Consider the following 28,000-nt stretch of genomic DNA (forward strand, 5'->3'; position numbering starts at 1 on the left):
ATATTTGATCATAATCGTCAATTCATTTAAGCGATCATGTTGCCTCGTGCTAACAAGGCATTCGTGTTCAGGCGTTAACAATAACTACGGCAGCGACAGCGAAAAGGTAACTCAGTTTTAAGTCAAATGCAGTTCTCGCTTCATTCCTTTCATTCATTTATTATTGACATAAGTTATTGTTTAGTTGTCATGCTTACGGGGGTTTGCCAGTTGGAGAACCAGTCCGACTCGCTCGTTCTCCTTAGTTGCGTTAGCTCAAACTTATCGAATACTTATCGATATATTCAATTTTAATTTGAAATCAGCTCAGCTGCTCCATACAAAAGTTAACCAAGCTTCTGGGATTATATGTATGTTTTGATGAAGTTATCATGATATTTTACACCAGACCGCTTAACACGCACCAGACTGAAGTTAGTTCCTTATTCGCAGTTCCTTTTTCGTCTGTTTCCTTATTCGCTCAGTTCCTTATTCAAATCCGGGGGGGTACTTACATAATACCTTTTAATTCGAGTTGAAACAGTATTTAGGCATAACAGTTTATTCAGAACAAGTCCAACAGCATTTTCTTCGGGTAAATTTGGATGCTTTAACGTGCTCGCTGCTAAGCGGAGCTGTGAACATGAGACTGTCTGCTACAAAAGGTCAAATTACGCTATGCCTGCAATCGCTTTCACAAATGAATCTAGCAAAAGAGAGGAAATCTACCTCTCATCTAATAAATGTATTTATATCTTGGGCTTTCTTTCCAAACGCATTAATATATTTAGAGGAGAAATATTCACGCTTTACTCGACTATGTACGCGTGTAGAAGGAATTTGACCTCGCTAACAAAACCACAATTTGACAGATAGTGCTTGTTGTCAATTAACACCTTGGCTACCAGATAAGGCTCTGTCAAAACAAATAGATTAGTGTAGAGACACGAATAGGGAACTGTTCCTTATTCAAGTTAGTTTTCGCGAATAAGGAAATGGAATCTCCCAACGTCAGATTTCGTTTTACGACTTATCCGAATAAGGAATGGACTATGAAGAGGATTGTCAGTGTTTGCTCAGCATTTCTCAATAAAGGAAATGAAATTTCATAACGCCCGATTTCGCTTTAACGACTCCTTTCAAAAGAGTTCTCGAAAAAGGAAATGGTATTTCATAACTCCCGATCTCGTTTTAACTAATTATCCGAATAAGGAATAGACTAAAAAGAGGGTTTTTCATATTTTCTAAACATTTCTCGAATAAGTAATGGAATCTCCCAACGTCCGATTTCGTTTTACGACTTATCCGAATAAGGAATAGAATAAAGAGAGGGTTCTTTAGTATTTTCTTAACATTTCTTTAATAAGGAAATGGTATTTTATAACGCCTGATTTCTTTTTAACTACTTATCCGAATAAGAAATAGACTAAAAAGAGGGTCGTTAGTGTTTTCTTAACATTTCTCGAATAAGGAAATTTTATAACATAATGCCCGATTTCTTTTTACTTATCCGAATAAGGATTAGACTATAAAGATTATTGTTAGTGTTTGCACACCGTTTTTTTTCCGTAAAAGGAAATGAAATTTTGTTATTACGATATATTTGAATAAAGATTTGCGATATTTTCGAATTAAAGAATATAACGTTTGTTAAATGCATGAATTTATTGAAATATACGGGTGACACCAGCCTTCATAACTATTCCGATCTCGTGTGTAATACATCAATAAGAATTGTCTATAAGGAGCTTGTACTTGCGCATTTCCTTATACCAAGGATATTATGCAAATGGTTTGTGGTTATTTGAAAAAAAATTTATTAAATTTGAAAATCTATTACTTGCATATTTGGCTGAAAATATTACACAATGAATAAATTTATTTGAAATAATTATATTTACATTTATGATACAGAATTGTTTTGTTTGAGCGTGATACACTATGGAAAATGAAAGCGGTATCATATCACTTGGATTATGTTTGTCCCATTTATTGTTCTGAAAAAGATATTGGATTTCCTGAAGGACAATTTTGCACGATATGTTATGATATAAACATCTGCGCAGGAGTTGATTGATTGGAGTCATACAAGGTTTTCTTCCACAAGTCTAACAGACAGCCAAGAGTACAGGTTGCCTGTCTTGTCCTAGTATTCCTTATTCGGATTAGTAGTTAAAACGAAATCAGGCGTTATGAAATTCCATTTCCTTATTCGAGAAATGTTTAGAAAATATGAAAAACCCTCTTTTTAGTCTATTTCTTATTCGGATAAGTAGTTAAAACAAGATCGGGAGTTATGAAATACCATTTCCTTCTTCGAGAACTCTTTCGAAAGGAGTAGTTAAAGCGAAATCGGGAGTTATGAAATTTCCTTTCCTTTATTGAGAAATAATGAGCAAACACTGACAATCCTCTTCATAGTCTATTCCTTATTCGGATAAGTCGTAAAACGAAATTGGACGTTGGGAGATTCCATTTCCTTATTCGCAAAAACTAACTTGAATAAGGAACAGTTCCCTATTCCTGTCACTGCACTAATCTATTTGTTTTGTCAGAGCCTTATCTAGTAGCCAAGGTGTTAATTGACAACAAGCACTATCTGTCAAATTGTGGTTTAGTTAGCAAGGTCAAATTCCTTCTACACCTGTACCTAGTCAAGTAAAGCGTGAATATTTCTCCTCTAACTATATTAAAATGCGTTTGGAAAGAAAGCCTAAGATACAAATACATTTATTAGATGAGAGGTAGATTTCCTCTCTTTTGCTAGATTCATTTGTGATAGCGATTGCACGCATTGCGTAATTTGACCTTTTGTAAGCAGATAGAGTCTCATGTTCACAGCTTTGTTAGCAGCAAAGCACGTTAAAGCAACCAAAATTACCCGACGAAAATGCTGTTGGACTCGTTCTGAATAAACTGTTATGCCTAAATACTGTTTCAACTCGAATTAAAAGGTATTATGTAAGTACCCCCCCCCGGATTTGAATAAGGAACTGAGCGAATAAGGAAACAGACGAAAAAGGAACTGCGAATAAGGAACTAACTTCACTCTGGTTTATCACGCTACCAGCTTCTTTGTCATTCATTCATTCCATAGTTCTTCGAGGCGCGTTGTCAGCATCTGCTTTGGTTTTAAACGCTCAACCCACCCAGAGATATTTTGTGGCATATAAATACGTCTTGTCTTGCATACTCTTGACATATAAGTATGACAAATACAGTATGGGTGGCATAAGGAATGTAATGTATGCAAAGATTTGGATGCAAAGATTGTAGTGCAAAGAAAATGGCCTTTTGACACGTGGTATTATTTATGTGAAATATATAGAGAAAAGATATGTGACATATAGTGGAGAAAAGAAGCAATATTCAATTTAACTGTTATTCAACATTCAACCCCTTATTTGACTGTATTCAATCACAATTGTTCAATTTTCAACCACTTCATTCAGAAGGGTGTGCATTTGCTTATTTTAAAAACACACACGTCGATTGATAAACCGGGCATATTTAATAGCCCCTGTGCACACTGCTAAGAATAATTATGCCAGCCAGATAAATTAAAGAGAAGAGAAGGGACATTTGCTTTCAGGATGTATTTAAAAAAAAAATAAACTTTTTTTCTATTTTCAGCCTTACAACTATGAGCTCAGAGACCCCAGAGACGGAATGCAGTCCTTTTAACCCAGAGATTTTTGATCTTGCCTGCCTTGGGCCTGCTGTGAGTGACTAGTAGAATTAATTTATTACTGTTTATATTGAATTTACACTCCTTTTTTATAAGATCCTTTTTTTATGAGAACGTCCAGCCTGAGATTTCACCAAATTTTAAAAACATGCTAAGGACATGCCGAGGCACAGATAGCAGATTTTTTTTTATTTTTTAGTCCTATGCGTTCTAAAATGCAGAATCAAATTGTGCTCATAGTAGCAACCTTACTATTGCTATTGATCATTAGTGTAATTCTCTTCCTAATAATTCATTGGGTATTTATCCCTATATACTCTAAAATTTAAGAACATCTTTAAGAACATTTTCAGTCTCAAAATGTCCCAAAAATAAAAACGAAAAATTTTAAACTGAAAATTAGACATTCTTATAAAAGAAAGAGTTAGCGGCTTGATCTATCTGATAGTGAGCACGCCTACCATACACACGAAAATGGGCTCCTGCAGTCTTTATTGGAATATTATATAATAACATTCAGACTTCTATTTATGTTGTTATCCTAATAATTACAAACAAAATGTGATCGCAATACAAATGAATATTCCTACGAAGTAATACATCCATGTGTAAAAAAAATCATTGACTTAACTATCTTGTTGTTAGTGGTGTTATTTTCAATTTTAAAATTATAATATGCTTTTTGTTGTAATAAATTGATAACAACACCTATATTTCATTGATCTTATGTTATTTCCACAGTTTGCCATTCTTATAGGTCTTTCGTTCTTTGTAAAGAGAAAAAACTCACAAGTTTGCCGTGGTAGATTTGGAGTACTTATGTAAGTGATTTTCATTCCTCTATCAATAAACAGATAAATGTGCGTAAAGGTAAGTTGAAAAGAATGGTGTTTTCATGATATTTACACAAAGTTTGAAACACAGAAACATTCTAAAAATAACTTAACGTGTGCCAAAGGCAGGAAGGTTACTTTTGGCCTAAATCTTTAAAAGGGGAAATCCTTGCAGTGATGTGCTACAGACAAGCTTGTTAAAGGCAATAAAGGCAACTAATCATGTGAACACTTCTTGGCAACAGATAACAACAACAACAACAACAAACTTATTCAGTATATCAAAAAAGGTTTTGATGTCAGAAAGGGCTTATTTTTATTAAGAAAATATTGTTTTTTTTTTCGTCTCTCTCTGGCTTGACCTAAGTGAAACTCGCCTTCAGTGAATAGCTGTGTCTCTTTGTTTACCGCAGTGATTTTAAACAGATACTAATCAGAATAACTTATCAGATACTAAAGATAAACTAATAGCAAAAGGGAGGGGGGGTATTGTAGTCTTCTTAGCTGTTCCACTTGCGTGGTCTTCACTGTCAACAACATTCATTATGTCGGCGCCAAAAAGAACAAAAGTAAACTTTTGCTATTTAACGTTTAAAAATGTATATTATAGCCATTCCCTGTATTGCACAGAAATTATCAAGCGCCTACAAAATATTCTAATCAGACATTAGTCTAGGATCCACACAAATTTCAGAAGTTCCTGTAAATAATTTAAGAAACTAAATGTCTTTCCATTGTTTCTAGCTGATTTTACTAGGTAAATAGGAGTTATTATTAATTTTTTTATGAAGTTAACCCCCTTGGCCGAGTATCTGTTTAGTATCTGAGGGATTAGTATCTAGGATCACCGAGGTCTTTGTTTTCTGTCTCCATTTTTGTCAACCATATTCAATGTCCTTCCTTCTACTAAATGCACCTCTGTCAACAACACTCTATTTTTTTTTTCTCTTTAAGTCCAATGAATTTCCTACAAGATCACCACAAGAACAGACTTATGTTTGCAATGGTGTTTGGGGCAGTTTCTGGATCCTGCATAAATCTTGCTGTGAGTGCCATTTCTGGCAATGTCCAGTCATATGCAGCTGCTTTCAATTCACCCTGGAAAAAAGGTGAACAATTTAACACAAACATCTTTGCTCAATTTTGCAAAGTTGCTACCCTGCGAAAGCTTTCTGTACAGTACAACTCACCTTTTTATATATTTTTTCTATCACAGCGTTTAAAAATGTTGCTATGGTCCTACTTTATGTAGTCCTCAATTACCCATTCTTTGCTTGCTTGTCAACAAACCAGCAATTAGTAGGTGCTATACTCGGGATGGCCTACACTTTGCTGAGGTGAGTGAAGTAACTGAATAAAAACAGACGGAGGTGATTGTCTGCAAAAAATTTTTACCCCTAAGACAAGGCAAATTGGGTGTGGTCAAATGTCAGATCAGTTAAGCACCCCCTTAGGAATAGCAACTGGCCGATTTTTACCCCCCACCCCGACCGTGTTATTTAAATCAATAATTGAACTACATGTTAAATTATAAATAATATAATATAAATAATAAATACTTGAAAGTTTATAGAAAACCCTCATCAATATAGGAGATAAGCTTTGTATCATAAGCTCACAGTCAGATTTAAATATTTCCAAATTTAATAAGAGTCACATGATGAGAGTATGAGCATGCATAATATTCAGGCAGGCATGAGAGTGTGTAGGAGCCCTGATGAACTTATCATCTCTCCTGTGTGATAAATGTTACCTCGTGAACTTATCATCTCTCCTGTGTGATAAATGTTACCTCATGAACTTACCATCTCTCCTGTGTGATAAATATTACCTCATGAACTTATCATCTCTCCTGTGTGATAAATGTTACCTCATGAACTTATCATCTCTCCTGTGTGATAAATGTTACCTCATGAACTTATCATCTCTCCTGTGTGAAAAAAGTTTCATGAACTTATCATCTCTCCTGTGTGATAAATGTTACCTCATGAACTTATCATCTCTCCTGTGTGATAAATGTTACCTCATGAACTTATCATCTCTCCTGTGTGATAAATGTTACCTCATGAACTTATCATCTCTCCTGTGTGATAAATGTTACCTCATGAACTTATCATCTCTCCTGTGTGATAAATGTTACCTCATGAACTTATTATCTATCCTGTGTGATAGATGTTACCATAGTTAATCCCCTCTATTAACAGTGCGAAACATTGCCTCGAAATATTCGGGGGGGGAGGGGGGGGGGGGGAGGGTACAATACAGAAATATTCAGGAAATGTTTTGGGACACAGCCATGCCCCTACTGGTCATTCCCTTATAATTCTTGAAAATATTAAAGGGGGGCAAGTTCCCCCAGTTCCCCACCCCCTGCTACTGTGGTTAAGAATGTTGTTTCCGGCTTAAAACTAAATTGAATGTACTTGTGATTGCAGGTTGGTTGGACTTTTGGTCGCAGTTTCCTACTGTACCAACCCATACAACAGGTTTGAGGTCAGTGCCAGTTTACGCTCCAGCACAATATAAATACCGACTCACTCAAAGAATTCATTTCCATTGACTAGAGGTGCTTTCAATAAAGTATTGTTATTAAACACGCCCGCTATAAAAGGATGCTCCGCCCTCTTTTTCGCAAGCTCTCGCGCAAGTCGTCGTCATTCACATCCAGTGCTGACCTCTGAAACTGCCAGAAGAAAATATAGCAAAAAGTACGGCCATACGGCAAACTACGACAACTTTAATAGACACGATAATTGTTAAAAAAAACTATCAGGCATTTTCGGGAAAGTGTTTGGAGCCAATTCTCTACAAAAACAAGAACAAAAATGGTCATTGAGAAATTAAATACTCAAACACGCTTGTTTGAATTGAAAAACAGAGTGCGTGCGCTCATTTGAAATAAAGTCATTCAGGTGCGGGCGCAGACAAACATAACAGGTTTGCAAAATTCATCACTTCAAAACCTAATTCCCCCTTATTTTTCGTTTTTGTTATAAGAAAAGGCCAATAAATAGATTGTGTTTACTTGAATGGTGTGTTTTCAGCCGATTTTGAACTCTATTGCTTTCTACATCTACGGACTTCTGCACTGAGTAAAATCAAATGACGAATGATAGCTTGCCTTGCTTGGCATGTTCTTTTTATAGTGCACGTTTGTGTTTAAACAAGGACCCGCGGTATGTCAAGTGCAGAGCTCCGTAAATATCCAAAAAGCAGAAGAAGGAAGGAATGTTCTGTATACACAAGACAATAACGGCGAGCTTCTTGGAAGCTGTTTTCTACGGCAGCAACAACAAAAACTGTGTGCGCTCGTTTGAAATGACACTATTCTTTAGCCCGCATGTTCAAATAACAAAATCGCTTCATTCTCTATTTCTTATCTGTCCAGTCACCAGAGAAAATTTAGTTGTCTTTGCACTTTTGATGTTTAAGACATTATTTCAAATGTGAACATATCTCTTTTGCTTCTTTTTCTTGAGCTCTGCACCCAACAGAGTCTAGCGAAAACGCGCCTTTTATACCGCAGGTCCTGGTTTAAGCTATTTTACTTCAATCGTGTGGTTATTTTGAAATTTTCTTGTAAATGGAAAGGTGTATTTTTAATTGTAAAAAAAAATAATAAAGAAGTGGTTGGTCGCCAGGGGGCTGGAGCATGAACGCTTCATATTATCCAAAATATTACATAATCTCTATTTCTAACTAAGGCATTCTGATGTTCATTTGCCGAAAGCAGATGTTCATGGGTCCGCGAAGCTCTTTGCCACTAAGCCAAATATTTCCAACTTTGGTATGATATCGTTTGACCCTTCTTCTTTCAGAGTACCGGGATATTACAGTATTCCGGCGCTTTGGAACAGTTACCTGTCATCATTTGTCATATCATCTTGTTCCTCTGTTTTTGCCGATGTTTAACCAAGAAAATTCTAAAAAGAACGGAAATTACAAATCAGGTAAGACGTAGAACCTTGCTGAACTTCTCCTACTTTTGTACGATATGATTCAAATTAGGCTGCATCAAGAGAGCAAAAGATAATAAGAGAGGGACTCTTTGGTATTACCCACGCGCCATGTCGATTCCCATACTGGCTATTTTTAGTAACCACCACCCCACTACTGCGCGTGAGGATTTGTTCCTCTTTTTTTTCTAGTCCCCCGCGGTTCGCGCATTGTTCTTTTACCAACTCGACAGAAATAAAAAGAAATCATGAAAATTACCAAACTATGTTTAAGTAAACAAGATTAGCAAATATACTCACAGAAAGCCAAATCCCTGAATAGCTCAACTGTTTTGCTTGTTTGAACGGCAAAAAAGTGGTCTTTGTCCCCACCCGAACCTCTCTCGCAGTAATATGAAGTAGGCCTTGACGTTTTTATATTTACCATTGCAAGGGGTCCTCTAACCCTGATTATGTACCCCTTTTATTGTTAACCCATTTTGTCACTTATAAGGCTTCGAGACATCCCTCAGTAGCTGAGGAACACGACAAAATCCACGTGAGATTGTTACTTCGCAACCAGCTAGAATCAAGGTAGTGAAACCCTTACTGCCATTTACCATGTTCATTCTTGCCTTATAATCTGTTTATTGCTTTTATCATAAAAACATTCTCAGCGTAATTATTGCGATTTATTCAAAGTTTAAACATTCGCTCGCGACTGCAGGAAAATATAGATAAATCATACGGTAAGGCCAATCACGCTCCCATTTTTTGCTCCCGCTAAATGCCAAGTCACACAAATAATCCATTTCCCGGCAAATTCAAGTGAGTAACTGAGAAACTTTCAACAAATATCATTTACTAAAGTATCATAGACTTCAATCATGGATGGTTATTTTTAATTTTATTTTGTATTTTTAATTATAAATAATAACAATGGAGAAGTTGATGACATTCTTTAAGGCCGTAGATCTTAGGCTGCGGCATCGCTGGAGTTCATTTATAACGATTAAAGAATGTGAATCAACCACTCCTGTTATTGTTTGTCATTGAAAATACAACGGTTAATCCTCAATGAAACTTCAAAATAACAATCTACGAATAAAGTATAATACGTTATTGACAATTTTTGATTGAACATGTCTTGGTAACTTGCTTGAATCAGCCGATGAAAATGGATTCTTTGTTTGACTCGTCATTGAGCGGGAGTATTAAATGGCGGCTTGATTAGCCTTCTTTAAGTATGTGAATAATTAGTACCTGTTAGCACCTTTCTGTCTTGAAACTGCCATTCGCCATCAGCTGTTTGCCGTTTGTACTGACAGCGTTTTTTGAATTAAGTGTATACGATAGAAGCTTTAGATGGTGATATTGTAACAATCTTTTCTCTCCTGACTATTTTATGTTCACTTTCTTTTTTGCCTTCCATAGCACGGTGAACACGGATCGGTGGTACATCAAGTTACTGAAAAAGATCTACACCACAAGAACCGGTATGCTGTGCTCTTCCTTGTGGAAGGAAGGAGATAGATAAGAAAAAGTCAAAAGTGTCTTCACTTTCCATTATTGTTAATTCTATTATCGCATTGCATTTGACAGAATTTTTGATTGACTCATCTTTATTTGCATTTGCATTTGAACGGCACATAAAGAGAGTGGCGCATGACATTCGTAATGCATTAAATTCACATACTTTGAAACCTACAGCTAAATTATTTCCAATTGATTTTGATTCGTTCAAGCCAGGTCCATATAGTCGTAACAGTCGTAAGAGTTGTCTGTTAAAAATTCCTCGCGACCCTTACGACTATATGGAAACTTATAGAACTGGTTCTATCTCTGACGACTGTGACACTACCCATCGCTTCAGTTTTATCTGTCATAAGGGTCGTCCCATCGAGTGTTTCCAAATAGTCCTAAGGGTCGCGAGGGATTTTTTGCAGACCACTTACGACTGCTATGACTATATGGAAACCAGGCTTTAGAGAGGTCAAGGTTTACTGCTTGAAATTAGCCCCCCTCCTTTTTCTACTATTGTTTCCTTCTTACCGATGCCCACTGTGCTTCTTTCACAGACTTCAAGTTTTCCACGCAGATCGTGAGCATGTTTGCAGTGATCGCTGTGTCTATCTATGCTGTAAGTCAAAAATAAGTGACGTGTAGTCTATGTGTTTACTTACAACCAGGGCCGTAGCAGGGGGTGGGGCATTAGGGGTACGTCCCCCCTAATATTCTCACAAATTTTATGTAAATGACAAGTAGGAGCGTGGCTGTGCCCCTCCAATATTTTCTTATAAATGTTTATGTAGTGTGCCCTCCCCCCCATATTTTGAGGCCTGCTACAGGACTGACAACCAAGCATAAAAGAGAGCAGCCTAAAAAAAGAACATACGCTGGGAATTTGGTGTCTTCTCAAAATCTAGCCTGTGTAGCAAGCGCTAAGGGCTCGGGAAAATGAGGTGTTAGACCAGTCGCGTCTGGAGAGAATGATGGATCGATTGCCTCGTCTCATTCTCGCTTCTTTCTCAACCCTTCGTGTTTGCTACGCAGGCTACTCAAAATCGAGTTTGCAAAATGAAGTTTACAAATTGCAGGAAAAAAATCAGGCTGGTTCCCATATGATCGAACGCAAAAATCTTTTAGACGAAGCTAATACAAGCTTAACTTTATATATATATATATTTTTGTGTGTGTGTGTGTTTTCAGATGACCGTTGCTGAGTTGGTGGCAGCTGAAATCCTCCGCAAAGTAATCCCCCCGGAATTTGGCCCCTACTATCAACATATCTGGCATGTTATTGTTATAGGTGACTGGCTAAACGTAGTGGATATATGTATACTTTCTGGGTGACATGTATTTTCCTCCAGATGCTAAAACTAAAACAACGAGAAATAAAAGTGTGTAACAAAACAACGTAAAAACTCAATATAAACAAAAAAAAAACTTAAAATAAAGGAACAAATTTTATGCAAAATTTATCCAGTTGGCTAGCTACTGTATCATCAATTTTAAAGTTTGAGTATACAGTCAAGTACAGTCTGAACCAGGGCCTTAGCAGGGGGTGGGACATAGGAGGCACATGCCCCCCCCCCTTTTTTACAAATTATAAGAAAATGACCAGTAGGGGCGTGGCTCTTTTCCCCTGCCCCCCCCCCCCTCCCCCACAATATTTTCTGAATGTTACCCCACCCCCGAAGTTTTGAGGCCGAGGCCTCGTTTATTTTTAATTTTTTTTACGAAAATGTCTGTTGGAGGTTGACTATACTCTCATTGCTACATCTCTGGTGGACCTTGACTTGCATTGACTTATGTAACTTTACTTATTATATTTTTGTTATTATCGTTTTTGTTGACATTATAATACCTCATTAGAATCTTCGCATAGAATGAGATGGGGTTATATGGAAGAAGAAGAAGACCTCATTTTTTGTTTGTGTTTTTGTTTAGATTCTTGCATAGCGGCTGCGGTCATTTGTACGACGCTCACGATTCTTCAAATGCTTCACTTCGCCAAGTGCCACAGGTAATACTGCTGGTCTGAAACATGCTTGTCGTATCCTCTTATGCATTCATTTAAATGTATAAACCTGATGGCGAGGGTAATGGTGATGAAGATAATGTTTATGATGAGGATTATGGCGACAACGATGATAATGGTGATGATGATGACGATGTTATGATGATGATGACGATGATGTGATGATGGTGGTTATGATGATGGCGATGATGTTATGATATAATGATGCTGCTACTGAATGATGATGATGACGATGAATATTATTCTTCTACTGCTGCTGATGATGATAACACCAGGAACCAGACTGAAGGCTAACTCCCCTGTTTCTCGAGGTTGTGAAATTACTTTATCTTTTCCCAGGGACCATGTGCTTCTGTCCTTTAAAACAAGATCATACAGAAAGCCTTCTCATCTGGTGGTAAGAACCTCAGAAAAGGACAATTAACTCTTTGACCTCAGTGTGACCGGGTATTTTGGGTTATTTTAGATTTTGCAAAGATTTTGAGTAAGCGATTTTTGGATTGCGATTATAATTGTTTTACGTATTTTACCGGTTGTTTCTCAAACGTGATTCTAATTCGATCGGTACACGTTTAGGAATTTACTTACAACGTGCTCAAATTAATCATATCCTGTTTTTTTTTATCGTGATAAAAAGATGTTTGTTTGTCTTGTTAGTAAGAACAGAAAAGCAGAGGTGGATGTGACCCCATGAAAGAACAATGAAAGTACAAAAAGAACATTGATTTAATGTACATGTTTACAAATAGCAATAGCTTGATAGTGATAATTGAATTAAGTTAGCGTCCCTTACCATTTCCCAGGAAGATAAGTTTCTTAATTTGACAGGACAATGGACGCTGAGTAATTTGAACGGTAGTAAATGTTAGCGTCCCTAGAAAAATGCGCGTCCCCAAGCGAGTATAAAAGCGGCTGTTTTTACAGTATCTGTTAGTTAGTACCGTTGAGCAAAGGAGACGCATTGCTTGCGAGGCGTGATGCGGGAGCGAGCAAAAGCATTTTCTATTGAAGAAACCTGCATATAGTGTCCCAGGCTGTAGTCATTAAAGATTGGTGCCTAATTTGAGGTTGCGGAGGCTAAGTTTGCTCATGATAACTGATACATAATCCAAGATAGATGGCAAAGAAGATTTATCGCAAAATGTATAGTTTTTGGGTTTTCCATGAAGGTAAAGATTTCAGTGTATTGGGGGTCATAACCATTAAACAGAAACTATAGCTAACTATAGCTAATATAATTAAAAGTTGCCTGATGGTTAGCAAATTAAACAAGATACATTGCTTTTATGCGTTTATTTATCTTTCTTTGTTTGGTGTTTTTTTTGCCTGTTTGTTTGTTTAATTGTTTGTTTGTTTCGCCCGTTCACAGCTATTATATTTTTATTTGTCTATATGTTGCAGGGGCGAAGTTTGAGTTATTGTGGCTTCCAGATCGGCTACACAATACTCAGTAAGTTTGCCTCCAAAACCATGTTCTTCTACGTTGTTTGTGAGTGTTGCGCTAAGAGATCACGTGACCTCTCTAGGTAATTCAAAACAATCAAGCAAAAACATTGACCGTCACACCAGAGAACGACGAAGAAATAAAGTCTTTGAATGAAACTAAACCCTTTTGTGAACAAGAAGAATCCCGACTTTTTTCGTAAGCGCTGAATAAGTGGCTTTTTGTTGTTGTTGTTATTTTCCCGCTAAAAGCCTGAGCGCGCGCTAGTTTGCCACCCAAACAGTCACGTGATCTCCTATTGGAGTATTATCTATTAGTTGAGACCACAGGGAGCCCAAGGTTACGGTATTTCATTTAAACAAATGTGATTAAAACACTCACTTCTAACAGCGGGATAGGTCTCGTGTGTTTTTATTGGAAACTTTATACAAATCCACAAATTTACTAATTTACTTCCTGTGTGGAAGCTATTTATTTATTTTCAAGTGTGATAAATCACATTTAATCATTAATGTATTTTTTTCCTTTTTTTGCCAGGTATGATAATTCTGTTCATATTCTTGCTTCTCCTCTTTGTAATTATGGCAATTATTCCACGACTTGAAGAGAAAGTGAAACTTATCCTGAAAAGCCTATCATTGAGCATACTGTAAGTTGATTTCTATCAAACTTTGATTCTTAACTTGACTTAATGAGGTTGCACTCGGAGAGTGTAGCATAACCCGCAGTGCCTCATGGGTATCAAGTAAAATAAGCAAATAAGCGTAAATAAAATTCAAATCCATGATCCAAACGCTGCAGAATCCTTGTTTATGTTCTTATGAACATTCCTATTGCTTTCAGATACAAGGATTCTGTCGTTTTTACGCTACCATTATTATTTTAAAAAGGCGCATAAATAACAGCAGTATCTTTTTTAAGGCAAGATATGTGTACAATTTGAGCATTTCCGAATTTAAGACAGTGCGTCTTACATAACTTGATATCAAGCTTCGATACCCTTCCCTCGAGAAACACTAGGGAATTTAAGCAACAACGACGGCGGCGGCAGGGGTAATATGATATCATACTTAACGCTCTACTCTAAACTAGCTTTAATAAAATGTACTCATTTTTGTAGTCCCAAAAAAGTATAGACAAGCGTGGAACTTTATTTTTATCATAGCGAACAAGGATAAGTTTTCAGTGCAAACGTTTCTGTACTCGATAGACCTTGAAACTTGAAGTTTTCAAGGTTGGAGTAGATTTCACGTCTGGCTTTTTGAATTTGAAATTGTTTTTCGCCGTTGTAGCTCGCGCTCCGCATCTTCAACATTCGGGCAGGGGAGGGGCGTTCATTCCATATTTTGGCCTGGAAAGCAACAAAACAGAATCTAAAAGCAATGCCTCCTGCAATGAAGGTGATTAGTATGAAACAGGAGAGTGCAACCAAAAAAGAAGTAGCTCAGTTTGTTTGGGAAGCAAAAAAAAATAAGGGAAAGTGCTTTGTAATGAGAATTATATAATGACATCGCTACAAAGTACGATGATAGGATAACAGAGATCAACAATGCAATTAATTTATTGTTTTTAATTCAAGGCCTGTACTTGTTGTCACTGTACTGATTATGGCAATTCAGAAATTACTTTCGCTGTTCGTCTTCCGTGATCGACAGTTGCCTGACGTCACTGTTACCATTGACAACCAGTAAGTTCAGCTTTGTTTGTAATAAGCCCATGTCAGTTACACCTTTGTTATTGTTTTTATCCAATATTGGACGAAAAAATAATAAGCAGAAATCTAAGGGACGGATCATTTAACTTTCGAGGAGGGGGGTGGGGGGTGGATGATTCTGAAACAAAATGTCCTGCAAGCCATTTTTTACAAGAAAAAAAATCCTGCAGGGAGGAAAGTATCTTTCACACCACCAATAGAGGGGGAGAAAATCTTGCCCAATAGCCAAGAAGAAAAAAATATATCTTGCTCACACGAAATCATCCATCCCCCCCACACACACACACACACCCCGTCTCAAAATAAAGCCTTATGCTTTATTTTACCGAATTCCATTGAAAATACCGCAACAGTTCAAATCAGTCGGCGCGTAGGAATACGTGCTTGTATTCAACACTAACACACTGACTAGGCATAACAATTCATTTCGGAGTCAGATTATTCTATAGCCCGTGGTCGGACCCTTCCCCAAGATGTGTTTATCACTGAATACCCCCTACCCCCTTCGAAAAATACTAAACAACACATGTCCGTATGATTCGCTATCTTATCTTTCAAGACGCCTTTTCTGCGTGATGTCGTTGGTGTTCTTCATGTATAACGTCATCGTGGGGATTGTTTCTGCCGTCATTCGTGGACTGAAGAGCTTGATTCTCGGTTTCGTGTTCCTCCCTCGCATTGACCGCACGCCCTTAATGCAACAGTACCAACACTGGGACAAAGGTAAGTACGCCTTTGATGTGACAGTACCAGCACTGGGACAAAGGTAAGTACGCCCTTGATGTTACAGTACCAATACTGGGACAAAGGTAAGTACGCCTTTGATGTGACAGTACCAATACTGGGACAAAGGTAAGTACGTCTTTGATGCAACAGTACCAATACTGGGACAAACGTAAGTACGCCCTTAATGCAACAGTACCAATACTGGGACAAAGGTAAGTACGTCTTTGATGCAACAGTACCAATACTGGGACAAAGGTAAGTACGTCTTTGATGCAACAGTACCAATACTGGGACAAAGGTAAGTACGTCTTTGATGCAACAGTACCAATACTGGGACAAAGGTGAGTACGCCTTTGATGTTACAGTACCAGTACTGGACAAAGGTAAGTACGCCCTTAATGCAACAGTACCAATACTGGGACAAAGGTAAGTACGTCTTTGATGTGACAGTACCAGCACTGGACAAAGGTAATTACGCCCTTGATGTGACAGTACCAACACTGGACAAAGGTAAGTACGCCCTTAATGTGACCGTACCAACACTGGACAAGGGTAAGTACGCCCTTAATGCAACAGTACCAATACTGGGACAAAGGTAAGTACGCCTTTGATGTGACAGTACCAGCACTGGGACAAAGGTAAGTACGCCCTTAATGCAACAGTACCAACACTGGGACAAAGGTAAGTACGCCTTTGATGTGACAGTACCAACACTGGGACAAAGGTAAGTACGCCTTTGATGTGACAGTACCAATACTGGGACAAAGGTAAGTACGCCTTTGATGTGACAGTACCAATACTGGGACAAAGGTAAGCACGCCCTTAATGCAACAGTACCAATACTGGGACAAAGGTAAGTACGCCCTTAATGCAACAGTACCAATACTGGGACAAAGGTAAGTACGCCTTTGATGTGACAGTACCAGCACTGGGACAAAGGTAAGTACGCCCATGATGTGACAGTACCAACACTGGACAAAGGTAAGTACGCCCATGATGTGACAATACCAATACTGGGACAAAGGTAAGTACGCCTTTGATGTGACAGTACCAATACTGGGACAAAGGTAAGTACGCCTTTGATGTGACAGTACCAATACTGGGACAAAGGTAAGTACGCCTTTGATGTGACAGTACCAATACTGGGACAAAGGTAAGCACGCCCTGAATGCAACAGTACCAATACTGGGACAAAGGTAAGTACGCCCTTAATGCAACAGTACCAATACTGGGACAAAGGTAAGTACGCCTTTGATGTGACAGTACCAATACTGGGACAAAGGTAAGTACGCCTTTGATGTGACAGTACCAGCACTGGGACAAAGGTAAGTACGAACATGATGTGACAGTACCAACACTGGACAATGTTAAGTACGCCCTTGATGTGACAGTACCAACACTGGACAAAGGTAAGTACGCCCTTAATGTGACAGTACCAACACTGGGACAAAGGTAAGTACGCCCATGATGTGACAGTACCAACACTGGGACAAAGGTAAGTACGCCTTTGATGTGACAGTACCAACACTGGACAAAGGTAAGTACGCCCATGATGTGACAGTACCAACACTGGACAAAGGTAAGTACGCCTTTGATGTGACAGTACCAACACTGGACAATGTTAAGTACGCCCTTGATGTGACAGTACCAACACTGGGACAAAGGTAAGTACGCCCATGATGTGACCACCGTACCAACACTGGACAAAGGTAAGTACGCCCATGATGTGACAATACCAATACTGGGACAAAGGTAAGTACGCCTTTGATGTGACAGTACCAACACTGGGACAAAGGTAAGTACGCCCATGATGTGACAGTACCAACACTGGACAAAGGTAAGTACGGACATGATGTGACAATACCAATACTGGGACAAAGGTAAGTACGCCTTTGATGTGACAGTACCAATACTGGGACAAAGGTAAGTACGCCTTTGATGTGACAGTACCAATACTGGGACAAAGTTAAGCACGCCCATGATGTGACAGTACCAACACTGGACAAAGGTAAGTACGAACATGATGTGACCGTACCAACACTGGACAAAGGTAAGTACGCCTATGATGTGACAGTACCAACACTGGACAAAGGTAAGTACGCCCATGATGTGACAATACCAATACTGGGACAAAGGTAAGTACGCCTTTGATGTGACAGTACCAATACTGGGACAAAGGTAAGTACGCCTTTGATGTGACAGTACCAGCACTGGGACAAAGGTAAGTACGCGCTTAATGTGACAGTACCAACACTGGACAAAGGTAAGTAAGGCCATGATGTGACAGTACCAATACTGGACAAAGGTAAGTACTCCCTTAATGTGACCACCGTACCAACACTGGACAAGGGTAAGTACGCCCTTGATGTTACAGTACCAATACTGGGACAAAGGTAAGTACGCGCTTAATGTGACAATACCAACACTGGACAAAGGTAAGTACGCCCATGATATGACAGTACCAACACTGGACAAAGATAAGTACGCCCTTAATGTGACAGTACCAACACTGGACAAAGGTAAGTACGCCCTTAATGTGACCGTACCAACACTGGACAAGGGTAAGTACGCCCTTAATGTAACAGTACCAACACTGGACAATGTTAAGTACGCCCTTAATGTAACAGTACCAACACTGGACAAAGGTAAGTACGCCCTTAATGTAACAGTACCAACACTGGACAAAAGTAAGTACGCCCTTAATGTGACTGTACCAACACTGGACAAAGGTAAGTACGCCCTTAATGTGACAGGACCAACACTGGACAAAGGTAAGTACGCCCCTAATGTGACCGTACCAACACTGGACAAGGGTAAGTACGCCCTTGATGTGACAGTACCAACACTGGACAATGTTAAGTACGCCCTTAATGTAACAGTACCAACACTGGACAAAGGTAAGTACGCCCATGATGTGACAGTACCAACACTGGACAAAGGTAAGTACGCCCTTAATGTGACCGTACCAACACTGGACAAAGGTAAGTACGCCCTTAATGTTACAGTGCCAACACTGGACAAAAGTAAGTACGCCCTTAATGTGACAGTACCAACACTGGACAAAGGTAAGTACGCGCTTAATGTGACCGTACCAACACTGGACAAGGCTAAGTACGCCCTTGATGTGACATTACCAACACTGGACAAAGGTAAGTACGCGCTTAATGTGACCGTACCAACACTGGACAAAGGTAAGTACGCCCTTAATGTGACAGTACCAACACTGGACAAAGGTAAGTACGCCCTTAATGTGACCGTACCAACACTGGACAAGGGTAAGTACGCGCTTAATGTGACAGTACCAACACTGGACAAGGGTAAGTACGCCCTTAATGTGACCGTACCAACACTGGACAAAGGTAAGTACGCCCTTAATGTGACAGTACCAACACTAAACAAAGGTAAGTACGCGCTTAATGTGACAGTACCAACACAGGGACAAGGCTAAACGCCCTCTGTGGAATAACGCAGTACCTTTCAGCCAAGGACCTTTTGTTCTCTTGGCCTGCTCGAAAAATATTTATTTTGTATATTGTTTCCGACCCACTAGATATCAAGTTGATCATCCCTAGGCACAGAGAGTGACACAACTTTTTCCAAGAAACCTCTCAACCCATTGACTCCTGGCTAGTTTTGAGCTGAATTTACAAAAAAACAGACTGAAAACAGATACCTTTCCCCCTATTCTGAGTTTTATACAGCCCATCAAAGTCAAACACAGCTGCATCTAGTCAGCGGTATCCAAGATTTCCAACAGTGCTTTGCGGTCCCCACTTTTAATTCCTCGTCGTTGTGCTGAAGCCAGCACAAGTTGATGGTTGCTTGTATTTTTTATCAAAAATACAGCTATGAGCATATTAGGAGAGTGTCTCAGGACATCATGAAGTCTATTGGGGCATAATTGAGTGCTTTGCTTATGGATATTTGCAAGCAAAGGTGGATTCATGATGTTTTTTTTTTGTTTGGCTTTGCCTGGATGAGAAGATAATTTTCTAATGAATCACCACAGCTCTCCTAAATGCTTTCTTTTCTGAAACCAAATTAATTCCAAAATTGTTTACACTGCTACTCTGGGTCTGTATGACCTGGGATTGATTTGTTTGGCTTCGGGGTGAAATGACTTCTAAAAAACAATCTGAATTTGGGGAGAGGAGTGTTGACTGGCCCTCCCCTCGTGAATTTTTCCATGGATCTCCCAGAATGCTTTGCAATCCGTAAAGGCATCTTCGTGGTTTTACAAGCCTTCAAGGAGTGGACATTGTGTTTTGAGGCCATGGAAATGAACCTGGAGGATCAGAATAAAGGTATCTATTTGTGTCTTGAGCTGTGTTTGCTGATCTCTCTCCCTTGTGTGGTATTTTGAGCGTTTTATTGAGAGGGGTGATTCTGCTTTTCTTTCCTTGTTCGATTTGAAATTTGTCAAAGAACCTGTGCTATTATTTGGCTTAAGAGTAGTTGCCAACACCTTGGTTGGATGTATATCTTCAAGACCATTTATCCCTTAGACTGACGCCTGAGTATCTTCATCTTGTTGTGTTTAGTTTGCTTTTATGAATTTTTGGGGTTGTGGGTACTTCACAAAGCCGGTACAGGCCGGTTGAGGGGTCAATGTGTTTAAACAATTAAGAAAATTAAGTAAGAAAATAATGACCCCGCTGATAGTTAACCGTTTTCCTATGTGAACATGGCTAAAATATAGCATGGGAACATTGGCAAAGTACTACCATTACGCGAGACCCCCAGCCCCGTTTCATTGCCCCACTCTAATATAGTCGAATTGTTCGCCTACTGTATTTTTGTGCACTCGTTACCAGGCTACCTGTCGTACGTCGGTTTTATCAACGTCCTTAAAGCCCACAGCCACCCCGTCATGCTGGTATTTTGTCAGTTGCTTTTGAACGCAACCTGGCAGCGACACACAAATAACGCCGTGGATCTCGAAGAAGCCGCCTTTGGTGAGTATGTTTGATGACACACACTGTATTATAGTTTAGTTTATAGAGACATGACGAAAAAACCTGTAAATTCGCAATTCGAGATAGAGAGTGAAGACACAATTTATTACAATGGCCATCGGTTCCTTGTATTCCGGACTCATTTTTGAAACACAAATAACGTTAGGCCGAAATGCACATACCCAGATTTTTGCTTTTTAAGATATTTTTTCCTTGATCATCCTTGCGCTTTGTATGACCTCAGGGACGAAAAGCTAAAATTTCAAATTGACACTTTACAAAAAGCCGCATCAATTTTAAAAAAGTCGCATTTGATATTTTGTTTGCTATTACTCACTAAGTACTTAGAGAAATTTTCCGCCTTATTAGATCTGAAATGAGCTTATTTTAAGCGTTAAGTCATGTTTTTCCGTCATGTCGTTTATAGACGTTTTTCGAGGCACCTCCCGAAATCTAGAAGTGATAAAATAACCGTTAAATCCACTCCTCAGGCACTCCCCTGTTGACAAATACAAATCAATAGAAGAGATAGATTGATAGATAGATTAATGGGAGGGGGTGGGGGTGGGGGGCGGATCGTCGCGTCGCAAAAGAATGCCTGTCATATCTCTTCTTTTCAAGTTTGAGCGTATTTCCGGCGAGGCAACTCTAAATGTAGTACTGTATAAACACGAGAAGATTCTAGAAAATTCTGATACTTAATCTGCGAATGGGTTGAAGCATCACTCAACTGTGTGTGGAAAAATAATGGTCACCATTTAGGGCTCCTATGGTGGTGAGAAACGGTTTCGTAGCATCCTTCTTACGCAGAGACGTCCCTTTTGAAACCAGTATCTTAGATAGTTGTTGCTCATTTCGAGAAGATGCAAGCATAAAGTACCCCCATTAGAGTTTTCTGTTTTCAGTCTGTTTTTCTTACAATTTTTCTCAAAAGTACCCAGGAGTAAAAGGGTTAAAACTGTCTAGGAATGGAAATTATCAGTGCTTGCCGTGTTTGTCTGTTGTCCCTTGATGTTGAATGCTTACACATGAAAGATTATATGAACATGATTAGTTTGTAAATTTTTATTACCTAACCAGTTTATAGCCTTGATAAAGTGAGAAGATTTGTGTTGATCTCATCTTTGACATATAGTCGGCCTTTCATATCATAGTCCGTTTTTCACCAGTTGGCTTAGAAGAAGAAAGGCGCCCGCCATTATTTCGAAGCAGACCAGCAGCCAACCGCTGGTTCGTGGCAGTGACACTCCTGCGTAACCCTGGGCTAGCGAAGTACAGGAAATCCGCTGACCTGGTATTGCAGAATGCTCTCGAAAGAAATAAAATGCAGCGCAGAGATTTGCCTATCTAAGCAGGGCTTAAAGCCCAGTGCAAACTGCGCCAGCACCTGCCAGCATTGCTGGCGAATTTTCGCTTGACTGACTATAGGACAAAGGGAATGTCAAAATGGGAAATGGACTTTCTGACATTTCGTTTGTCTTGTGGTCAGTCGAACAAGAATTTGCCAGCAATGCTGGCTGGTGGGTGCTGGCGCGGTTTGCACAGGGCTTAACATGTTTAACACATTTCAAGGAAAAAGGAACATTGTTGGATCTTGAACCCCTTTGGTGATAAAAGTTTTTGATAATACCACAAGTTAGTAATGTTAGTTTGGTAATAATGTTAGAAGTGTAAGTAACAAAACACTTTAGAAAAATAGATACTTGTCAGATGCCGATTTGGTTAGAGTGTGAAACAAAATGTAATAGTTAAAGTGTAATAGTCAAGCCAGAACAAAAGAGAACAAAGACATTACAGTGTATTAGTACTAAATAAAATAAATAGTATTTCAAATGATTTTGAAAACCACTCTAACGGTACAGTTAGATGCGTTTTCGTTTATTCTAGTTGCCATATGTAAGCACGCGTCTTGGGGATAGCCGCTTGAGTATCACTTAACCAGCTTTTTGGTGTTTGGACTTACTGTTTCTTGATAGATGTTCGGAGATGTTTACATTTGAATCCAAGCCAAAGTTATTGCAAAAAGAATATTCCTCAATATACATCTATATCAATTAAGTTTGACTATAAGAAAATGGAAAATGATGAATGCCAAACACTGGTTATGGAAAACAAGTCTTGTATCTGTTAATAACATTAGCATTTCAAGTATTTTGAATACATATCGTTTTTATAATTGTAATTTTTAATAAATGCGTTGAGATAAAAGCGGTCTTGCATGGTTCCTCCTTCCCCTCCCCCCTCTTCTCTCTCGTCCGTAAAAAAACCCTTTTGAGCAGAGCTTTCTGTGTGTAGCTTGATTCCTTTGTTCCATATTATTTGATCGAAAATATACCTCAAACTATTGCGACCTCCAAGTTGGAAATAATGTCAGAGACCTCAATATCTTTAGCGATAACAGGGTGTTGATCTTTCTTTTTGAAAGAGCTTTTCTATGTGGTGTTTCATTGACCACACCCGATTCGAGCTCGCGAAAGAAGAGAGCAAGTAAGCGAAGGTCTGGATGTAGCCACCGAAATCTAGAAGGTTCGCTAACGCGAAATCCGGCTCGTTCCAGCAGAGGTTAATGTGGAACAAAGGCAAAGCGACACAGAGAGCACTGCGCATGAAATTGCCTTAGAGAGGGCTTAACGCGCTTGTCACGCGGATGACTGTTTACGAGCCTGTCACATATAAGACGTAATATCGCCTATGCGAGTGACGGATTGGCGAATCCGGGTGCACTCGTTACCACTTGCAAAACCTTTTGCGCTGTTCGTTCGTTTATTTACCAAAGCCATTCTGTCCCATTGTAGCATAAAACCTTACTGCGAGTAATCCAATTTCCATTGTGGAAAAACACCTTTTTAATGCTCATGGCTCCATTGTGGCAAAAGAGCTTCTTTGTGTGGATCATTGTCATTGTGGCTGGCAGTGCCAGTGATGGAAGTTCGGCGAATACGACGGAGACAAGTGAGTTGATAGACAACTAAAAAGTTTACACTTAAGAAAAATACCGAATATCGGCTTCATCCCGGTGTAAGAACCATTCCCAAAGGACACCTTTTAAGCTATATTTTCAGCATGATTCCTTCTATACCATTCGTTCTACTAAACAAATGAAGCTATGTGACGCAACTCGCAGGTTCTTACACCGAGAACGAGCACGAATATCCATCCCCAGCTAGTTCAAGCAACCGAAAACAATGCAATAAGGTTAATGTGTAGCAATGTTCAAAAATGTTCATTTTTTTAGTATTCTTTCGAAGAGATCATATGGCACAATGAAAGGAATGGTTAAACCTTTTTTCATTCTCGTCTTTGATTATCTGTGACCGCATTTAATGATTTTTATCATTGACGAAAACATCTCTTCTCAAAACTTCCAATAATAGATTATTGAAATGATTTATCAGCGTATGTTTGTTTTGAGAAAAAAGAATGCGAGCAATATTGAACCACTTGACAAAATTGGTGTTCAAGAACTAGATAAATACGAAACACCAGAAATACAGAGGAATTAGATGTCTTATCTTAGATAAGAATCGGTCTTATCAGCTGTTATCAGTTATTATATGGCATTTTCTACATATTAGAAGATGTTAAGAATTCAAAAAGTCGACGAGGAGCAAAATCAAGCGAACCAAAAATGCAAATTAGATAAAACCTTTGATAGCTACCAAGTATTATTTATTAAAAAAAAAGACATGAAATACCTTTTAGAAATACCACGGATTAAAGAATAATAAATAAAAATACCGATTACAAGGCAGCAATGTAAACTCAGTGCAAAAGTTTTTGGTTACTATAATGCGACTTCAAATTTATTAATTTATAACAGAATAGAACGTAGCCATACGGAAATCATGATATTGGGATTTCGTTGTGAAAGAAGGCCAATCACGCCGCCATTTTATGCTCCCGCTCATATTGCCGAGTTACACAAAGCATCCATTTCCATCGGCTAATTGTTTAATCGGATATAAAACAACAGTGCTTGGTTACTCATTTCACCTAACAAATTAAATTCCGACCTCAAGCCTTCTCGTCTTTTAAGATAGCGACCGAGTTTGAGAAGTTTAGTGAGGTAGTTCACTTATTCACAATTCGTTTTTACTAGAACCAAACCCTTGTGGTTGTGGTCTGCGTTTGCCTGACTAGTGAAAACTATACTTTATCAAAATTAAAACAGGGAATATTTTCAAAATTTGATCCATTTGTACTAGCGTCAGCCTTCAGGTGGACCGAACACCTGTCGAGCACAAGACCCTTAATGACGTCACCAACTGCGTCAAGCATCAGTACCTCGATGACGTCATCATCTACGTCAAGCTTTAGTCCCTCGTTAACGTCATCAAATACGTCAAGCATTAAAACCAAAATAACGTCATCTACTACGTCAAGCATTAGGCCCTCGATGACGTCATCCACTACGTCAAGCATTAGTCCCTCAAAAACGTCATCCACTACGTCAATCATAAGAACCACGATAACGTCATCTACTACGTCAACCATTAGTCCCACGATGACGTCATCCACTACGTCAAGCATTAGTCCATCGATGACGTCATCAACAACGTCAAGCACTAGACCTACGATAACGTCATCATTTACGTCAAGCATTAGTCCCCCGATGACGTCATCAAATACGTCAAGCATTAGACCATTGATGACGTCATTAACTACGTCAAGCATTAGTCCCTCAATGACGTCATCCACTATGTCAAACATTAGAACCACGATAACGTCATCTACTACGTCAAGCACTAGGCCCCCGATGACGTCATCCACTACGTCAAGCATTAGTCCCTCGATGACGTCATCAAATACGTCGAGCATTAGACCATTGATGACGTCATCAACTACGTCAAGCATTAGGCCCTCGATGACGTCATCCACTACGTCAAGCATTAGGCCCTCAATAACGTCATCCACTACGTCAAACATTAGAACCACGATAACGTCATCTACTACGTCAAGCACTAGGCCCACGATGACGTCAGCCCATACGTCAAGCATTAGGACCTCAATAACGCCATCCACTACGTCAAACATTAGAACCACGATGACGTCATCAACTACGTCAAGCACTAGACCTACGATAACGTCATCCACTACGTCAAGCATTAGTCCCTCGATGACGTCATCAGTTACGTCAAGCATCAGTCCCACGATGACGCCATCCACTACGTCAAGCATTAGAACCACGATGACGTCATCAACTACGTCAAGCACTAGACCTACGATAACGTCATCCACTACGTCAAGCATTAGTCCCACGATGACGTCATCTCCTACGTCAAGCATTAGTCCCACGATGACGTCATCCACTACGTCAAGCATTAGACCTACGATAACGTCATCTACTACGTCAAGCATTCGTCCCACGATGACGTCATCAGTTACGTCAAACATCAGTCCCACGATGACGTCATCCACTACGTCAAGCATTAGTCCCACAATGACGTCATCAACTACGCCTAGCATTAGTACTTCGATGAAGTCATCCACTACGTCAAGCATCAGTACCTCGATGACGTCATCAGTTACGTCAAGCATTAGTTCCTCGATTGTTACCAAGATAACAACGGCAAGTCCAACGGATTCCTCGCTTGAAGAGCACCTGACCACTCCAAGTTCTCGGAGTGATGTCGGGGCTATCGTGGGCGGATTGCTTGGAGGCGTGGCGCTTGTCCTGTTTGTTGCCATGGTAATATACCTAGTCTGGCGGCTACGACAAAAGCCAATGTAAGTCGAAACCCGCAACCAAACTAAGTCTCAACCTCCTTCAGTCGTTTCATTTACATAGATTATATAGTAGCAGTAAAAAGTTGAAAGGCTGCCTTTTTTTCCCAGATCTGTTTCAAAGACGAGTGCTGCCGTAAGCAAAAATACAAATGATGACCCTGAACGTCACAGCCGAGACACTGTATCCCCAGACCTTATAGCGTACCAAAACGTGGGGATGACAGGATCAAAGGTAGAAATTACTCAACAGCCCCCCCCCCTACCCCCTCCACACGCACACACCCTCCTCATGCCACTACCGCCTACAAAATGATTTGTTTACAGGTCCATGAGGTAAGTGTTGGTTGTTTTAAATGATTTCTACGAAGTATCTTTCTCCCGATCATCAGGGTTCCACGTGTGTCCACATAACGGGGTTCCACAAAGTGTCGTTTATTATTAACGTGCTTCCATGAACCATCATTTATCCTTATTAATGCGGCTCCAAGAAGTAACATCTTTTTTTCCTATACAATTGTCAACTCTATATCATACTTTCATTCTGAAATTTTTCCCTGAAGTTCTATTTTTTTTCCTAGAACGCATCTGGGCAACCCAGCAAAGTGGACAAAACCGCGGACTACGATGATGTATTGCCATCTGATTCATACGCGGAGATACATGGTCGCCCTTTGAAACACACGAGCAAAGTACCGGCTTCGGGAATTTACACGGACTTAAAAGACGGCCGTGATGTATGCTATGCTTCTCTCCATTCCCGGCCATTAGACAAACAAACCATTGAATCGGATGACGGCTATTCCCCTTACGAAGTACCTGCTTCGGGAATGTACGCTGAACCAAACGAACAGGATCCTGGTTATACTTCTCTTTATTCCCGCCCGTTAGACAAACAGACCATTGAATCGGATGATGGCTATATCTCTCCAGTACCTGCTCCGGGAATGTACGCGGAACTAAACGATCAGGGCACAGATCATGCCTCTCTATATTCCCGCTTATTAGACAAACAGACCATTGAACCAGAAGAACCCCCCGTCTACCTGGAATTAGTATAAATCAAAAGTATGACAATACTTCTTATTATTATTATTGCATATCATGTGTAAAGATTTTATTTTAAGTAGACCCTTAAGTAAAACTGAAATAAGCTCTTTTGGCGCGATAGCGATTTCCCTGTTTACTTTTTTAAAAACGCTTGCCTTGTTTGAAGCATTTTTTCGCATAATTTATTGTCCGCCATATCAAAAAAGTAATAAAACTATTTAACACGCTTTAACTAAGCTGTTTTTGTTAAAGTATTTAAAGAAACACGACTCTACGATAAAGAAATAAAGAAAAGTGCTGTATTTTTAGTTATGTACTTATTTATTTATTTTTTATTTATTTTTTTGGTGAGGGGAGCTATGTCATTACTTCGTATAGGTTTGTGTTTATTAGAGTCTAATTCTGTATGTT

The 28,000-nt window shown here is 39.2% G+C and overlaps 2 protein-coding genes and 1 long non-coding RNA gene across 3 annotated transcripts; 2 read left to right on the top strand and 1 right to left on the bottom strand.

Moving 5' to 3' along the window:
- The first annotated feature begins 6 nt into the window (after positions 1 to 6).
- LOC116602244 (stimulated by retinoic acid gene 6 protein-like) lies at positions 7 to 23,023 on the top strand. Its single transcript, XM_048721724.1, has 19 exons — positions 7 to 106; positions 3,613 to 3,700; positions 4,409 to 4,488; positions 5,455 to 5,609; positions 5,717 to 5,837; positions 6,936 to 6,993; positions 8,319 to 8,450; positions 8,950 to 9,029; positions 9,870 to 9,931; positions 10,514 to 10,575; positions 11,145 to 11,244; positions 11,886 to 11,961; positions 12,316 to 12,373; positions 13,378 to 13,426; positions 13,958 to 14,069; positions 15,000 to 15,107; positions 15,694 to 15,857; positions 20,675 to 20,815; positions 21,985 to 23,023. Exons 2-19 carry the CDS (start codon positions 3,623 to 3,625, stop codon positions 22,164 to 22,166), a joined length of 1,818 nt encoding a protein of 605 aa, XP_048577681.1. The 5' UTR covers positions 7 to 106; positions 3,613 to 3,622; the 3' UTR covers positions 22,167 to 23,023.
- On the bottom strand, positions 5,373 to 5,819 carry LOC125559831. The gene is made up of 2 exons (XR_007306521.1): positions 5,691 to 5,819; positions 5,373 to 5,598 (listed from the first exon to the last, which is right to left on the bottom strand). It is a non-coding gene; the product is annotated as an uncharacterized LOC125559831 (long non-coding RNA).
- A 116-nt stretch (positions 23,024 to 23,139) lies between the features above and the next one.
- On the top strand, positions 23,140 to 27,891 carry LOC116612418 (cell wall protein DAN4). The gene is made up of 4 exons (XM_048721712.1): positions 23,140 to 23,767; positions 25,021 to 26,542; positions 26,651 to 26,774; positions 27,121 to 27,891. Exons 1-4 carry the CDS (start codon positions 23,665 to 23,667, stop codon positions 27,598 to 27,600), a joined length of 2,229 nt encoding a protein of 742 aa, XP_048577669.1. The 5' UTR covers positions 23,140 to 23,664; the 3' UTR covers positions 27,601 to 27,891.
- Positions 27,892 to 28,000: the final 109 nt, after the last annotated feature.

This window comes from Nematostella vectensis, chromosome 14 (assembly GCF_932526225.1).
Source record: "Nematostella vectensis chromosome 14, jaNemVect1.1, whole genome shotgun sequence".
NCBI lineage: Eukaryota > Metazoa > Cnidaria > Anthozoa > Actiniaria > Edwardsiidae > Nematostella > Nematostella vectensis.

What these genes read in the sequence shown, in the direction of transcription:
- LOC116602244 (XM_048721724.1), top strand. Translation starts at nt 3,623, where the DNA reads ATGAGCTCAGAGACCCCAGAGACGGAATGCAGTCCTTTTAACCCAGAG. An exon ending in ATGGCCTACACTTTGCTGAG is followed by an intron (nt 5,838 to 6,935) that starts GTGAGTGAAGTA and finishes TTGTGATTGCAG; the next exon opens with GTTGGTTGGACTTTTGGTCG. An exon ending in GAAAGCCTTCTCATCTGGTG is followed by an intron (nt 12,374 to 13,377) that starts GTAAGAACCTCA and finishes TATATGTTGCAG; the next exon opens with GGGCGAAGTTTGAGTTATTG.
- LOC116612418 (XM_048721712.1), top strand. Translation starts at nt 23,665, where the DNA reads ATGCTCATGGCTCCATTGTGGCAAAAGAGCTTCTTTGTGTGGATCATT. An exon ending in GGCGAATACGACGGAGACAA is followed by an intron (nt 23,768 to 25,020) that starts GTGAGTTGATAG and finishes CATTTGTACTAG; the next exon opens with CGTCAGCCTTCAGGTGGACC. An exon ending in CGGCTACGACAAAAGCCAAT is followed by an intron (nt 26,543 to 26,650) that starts GTAAGTCGAAAC and finishes TTTTTTTCCCAG; the next exon opens with ATCTGTTTCAAAGACGAGTG.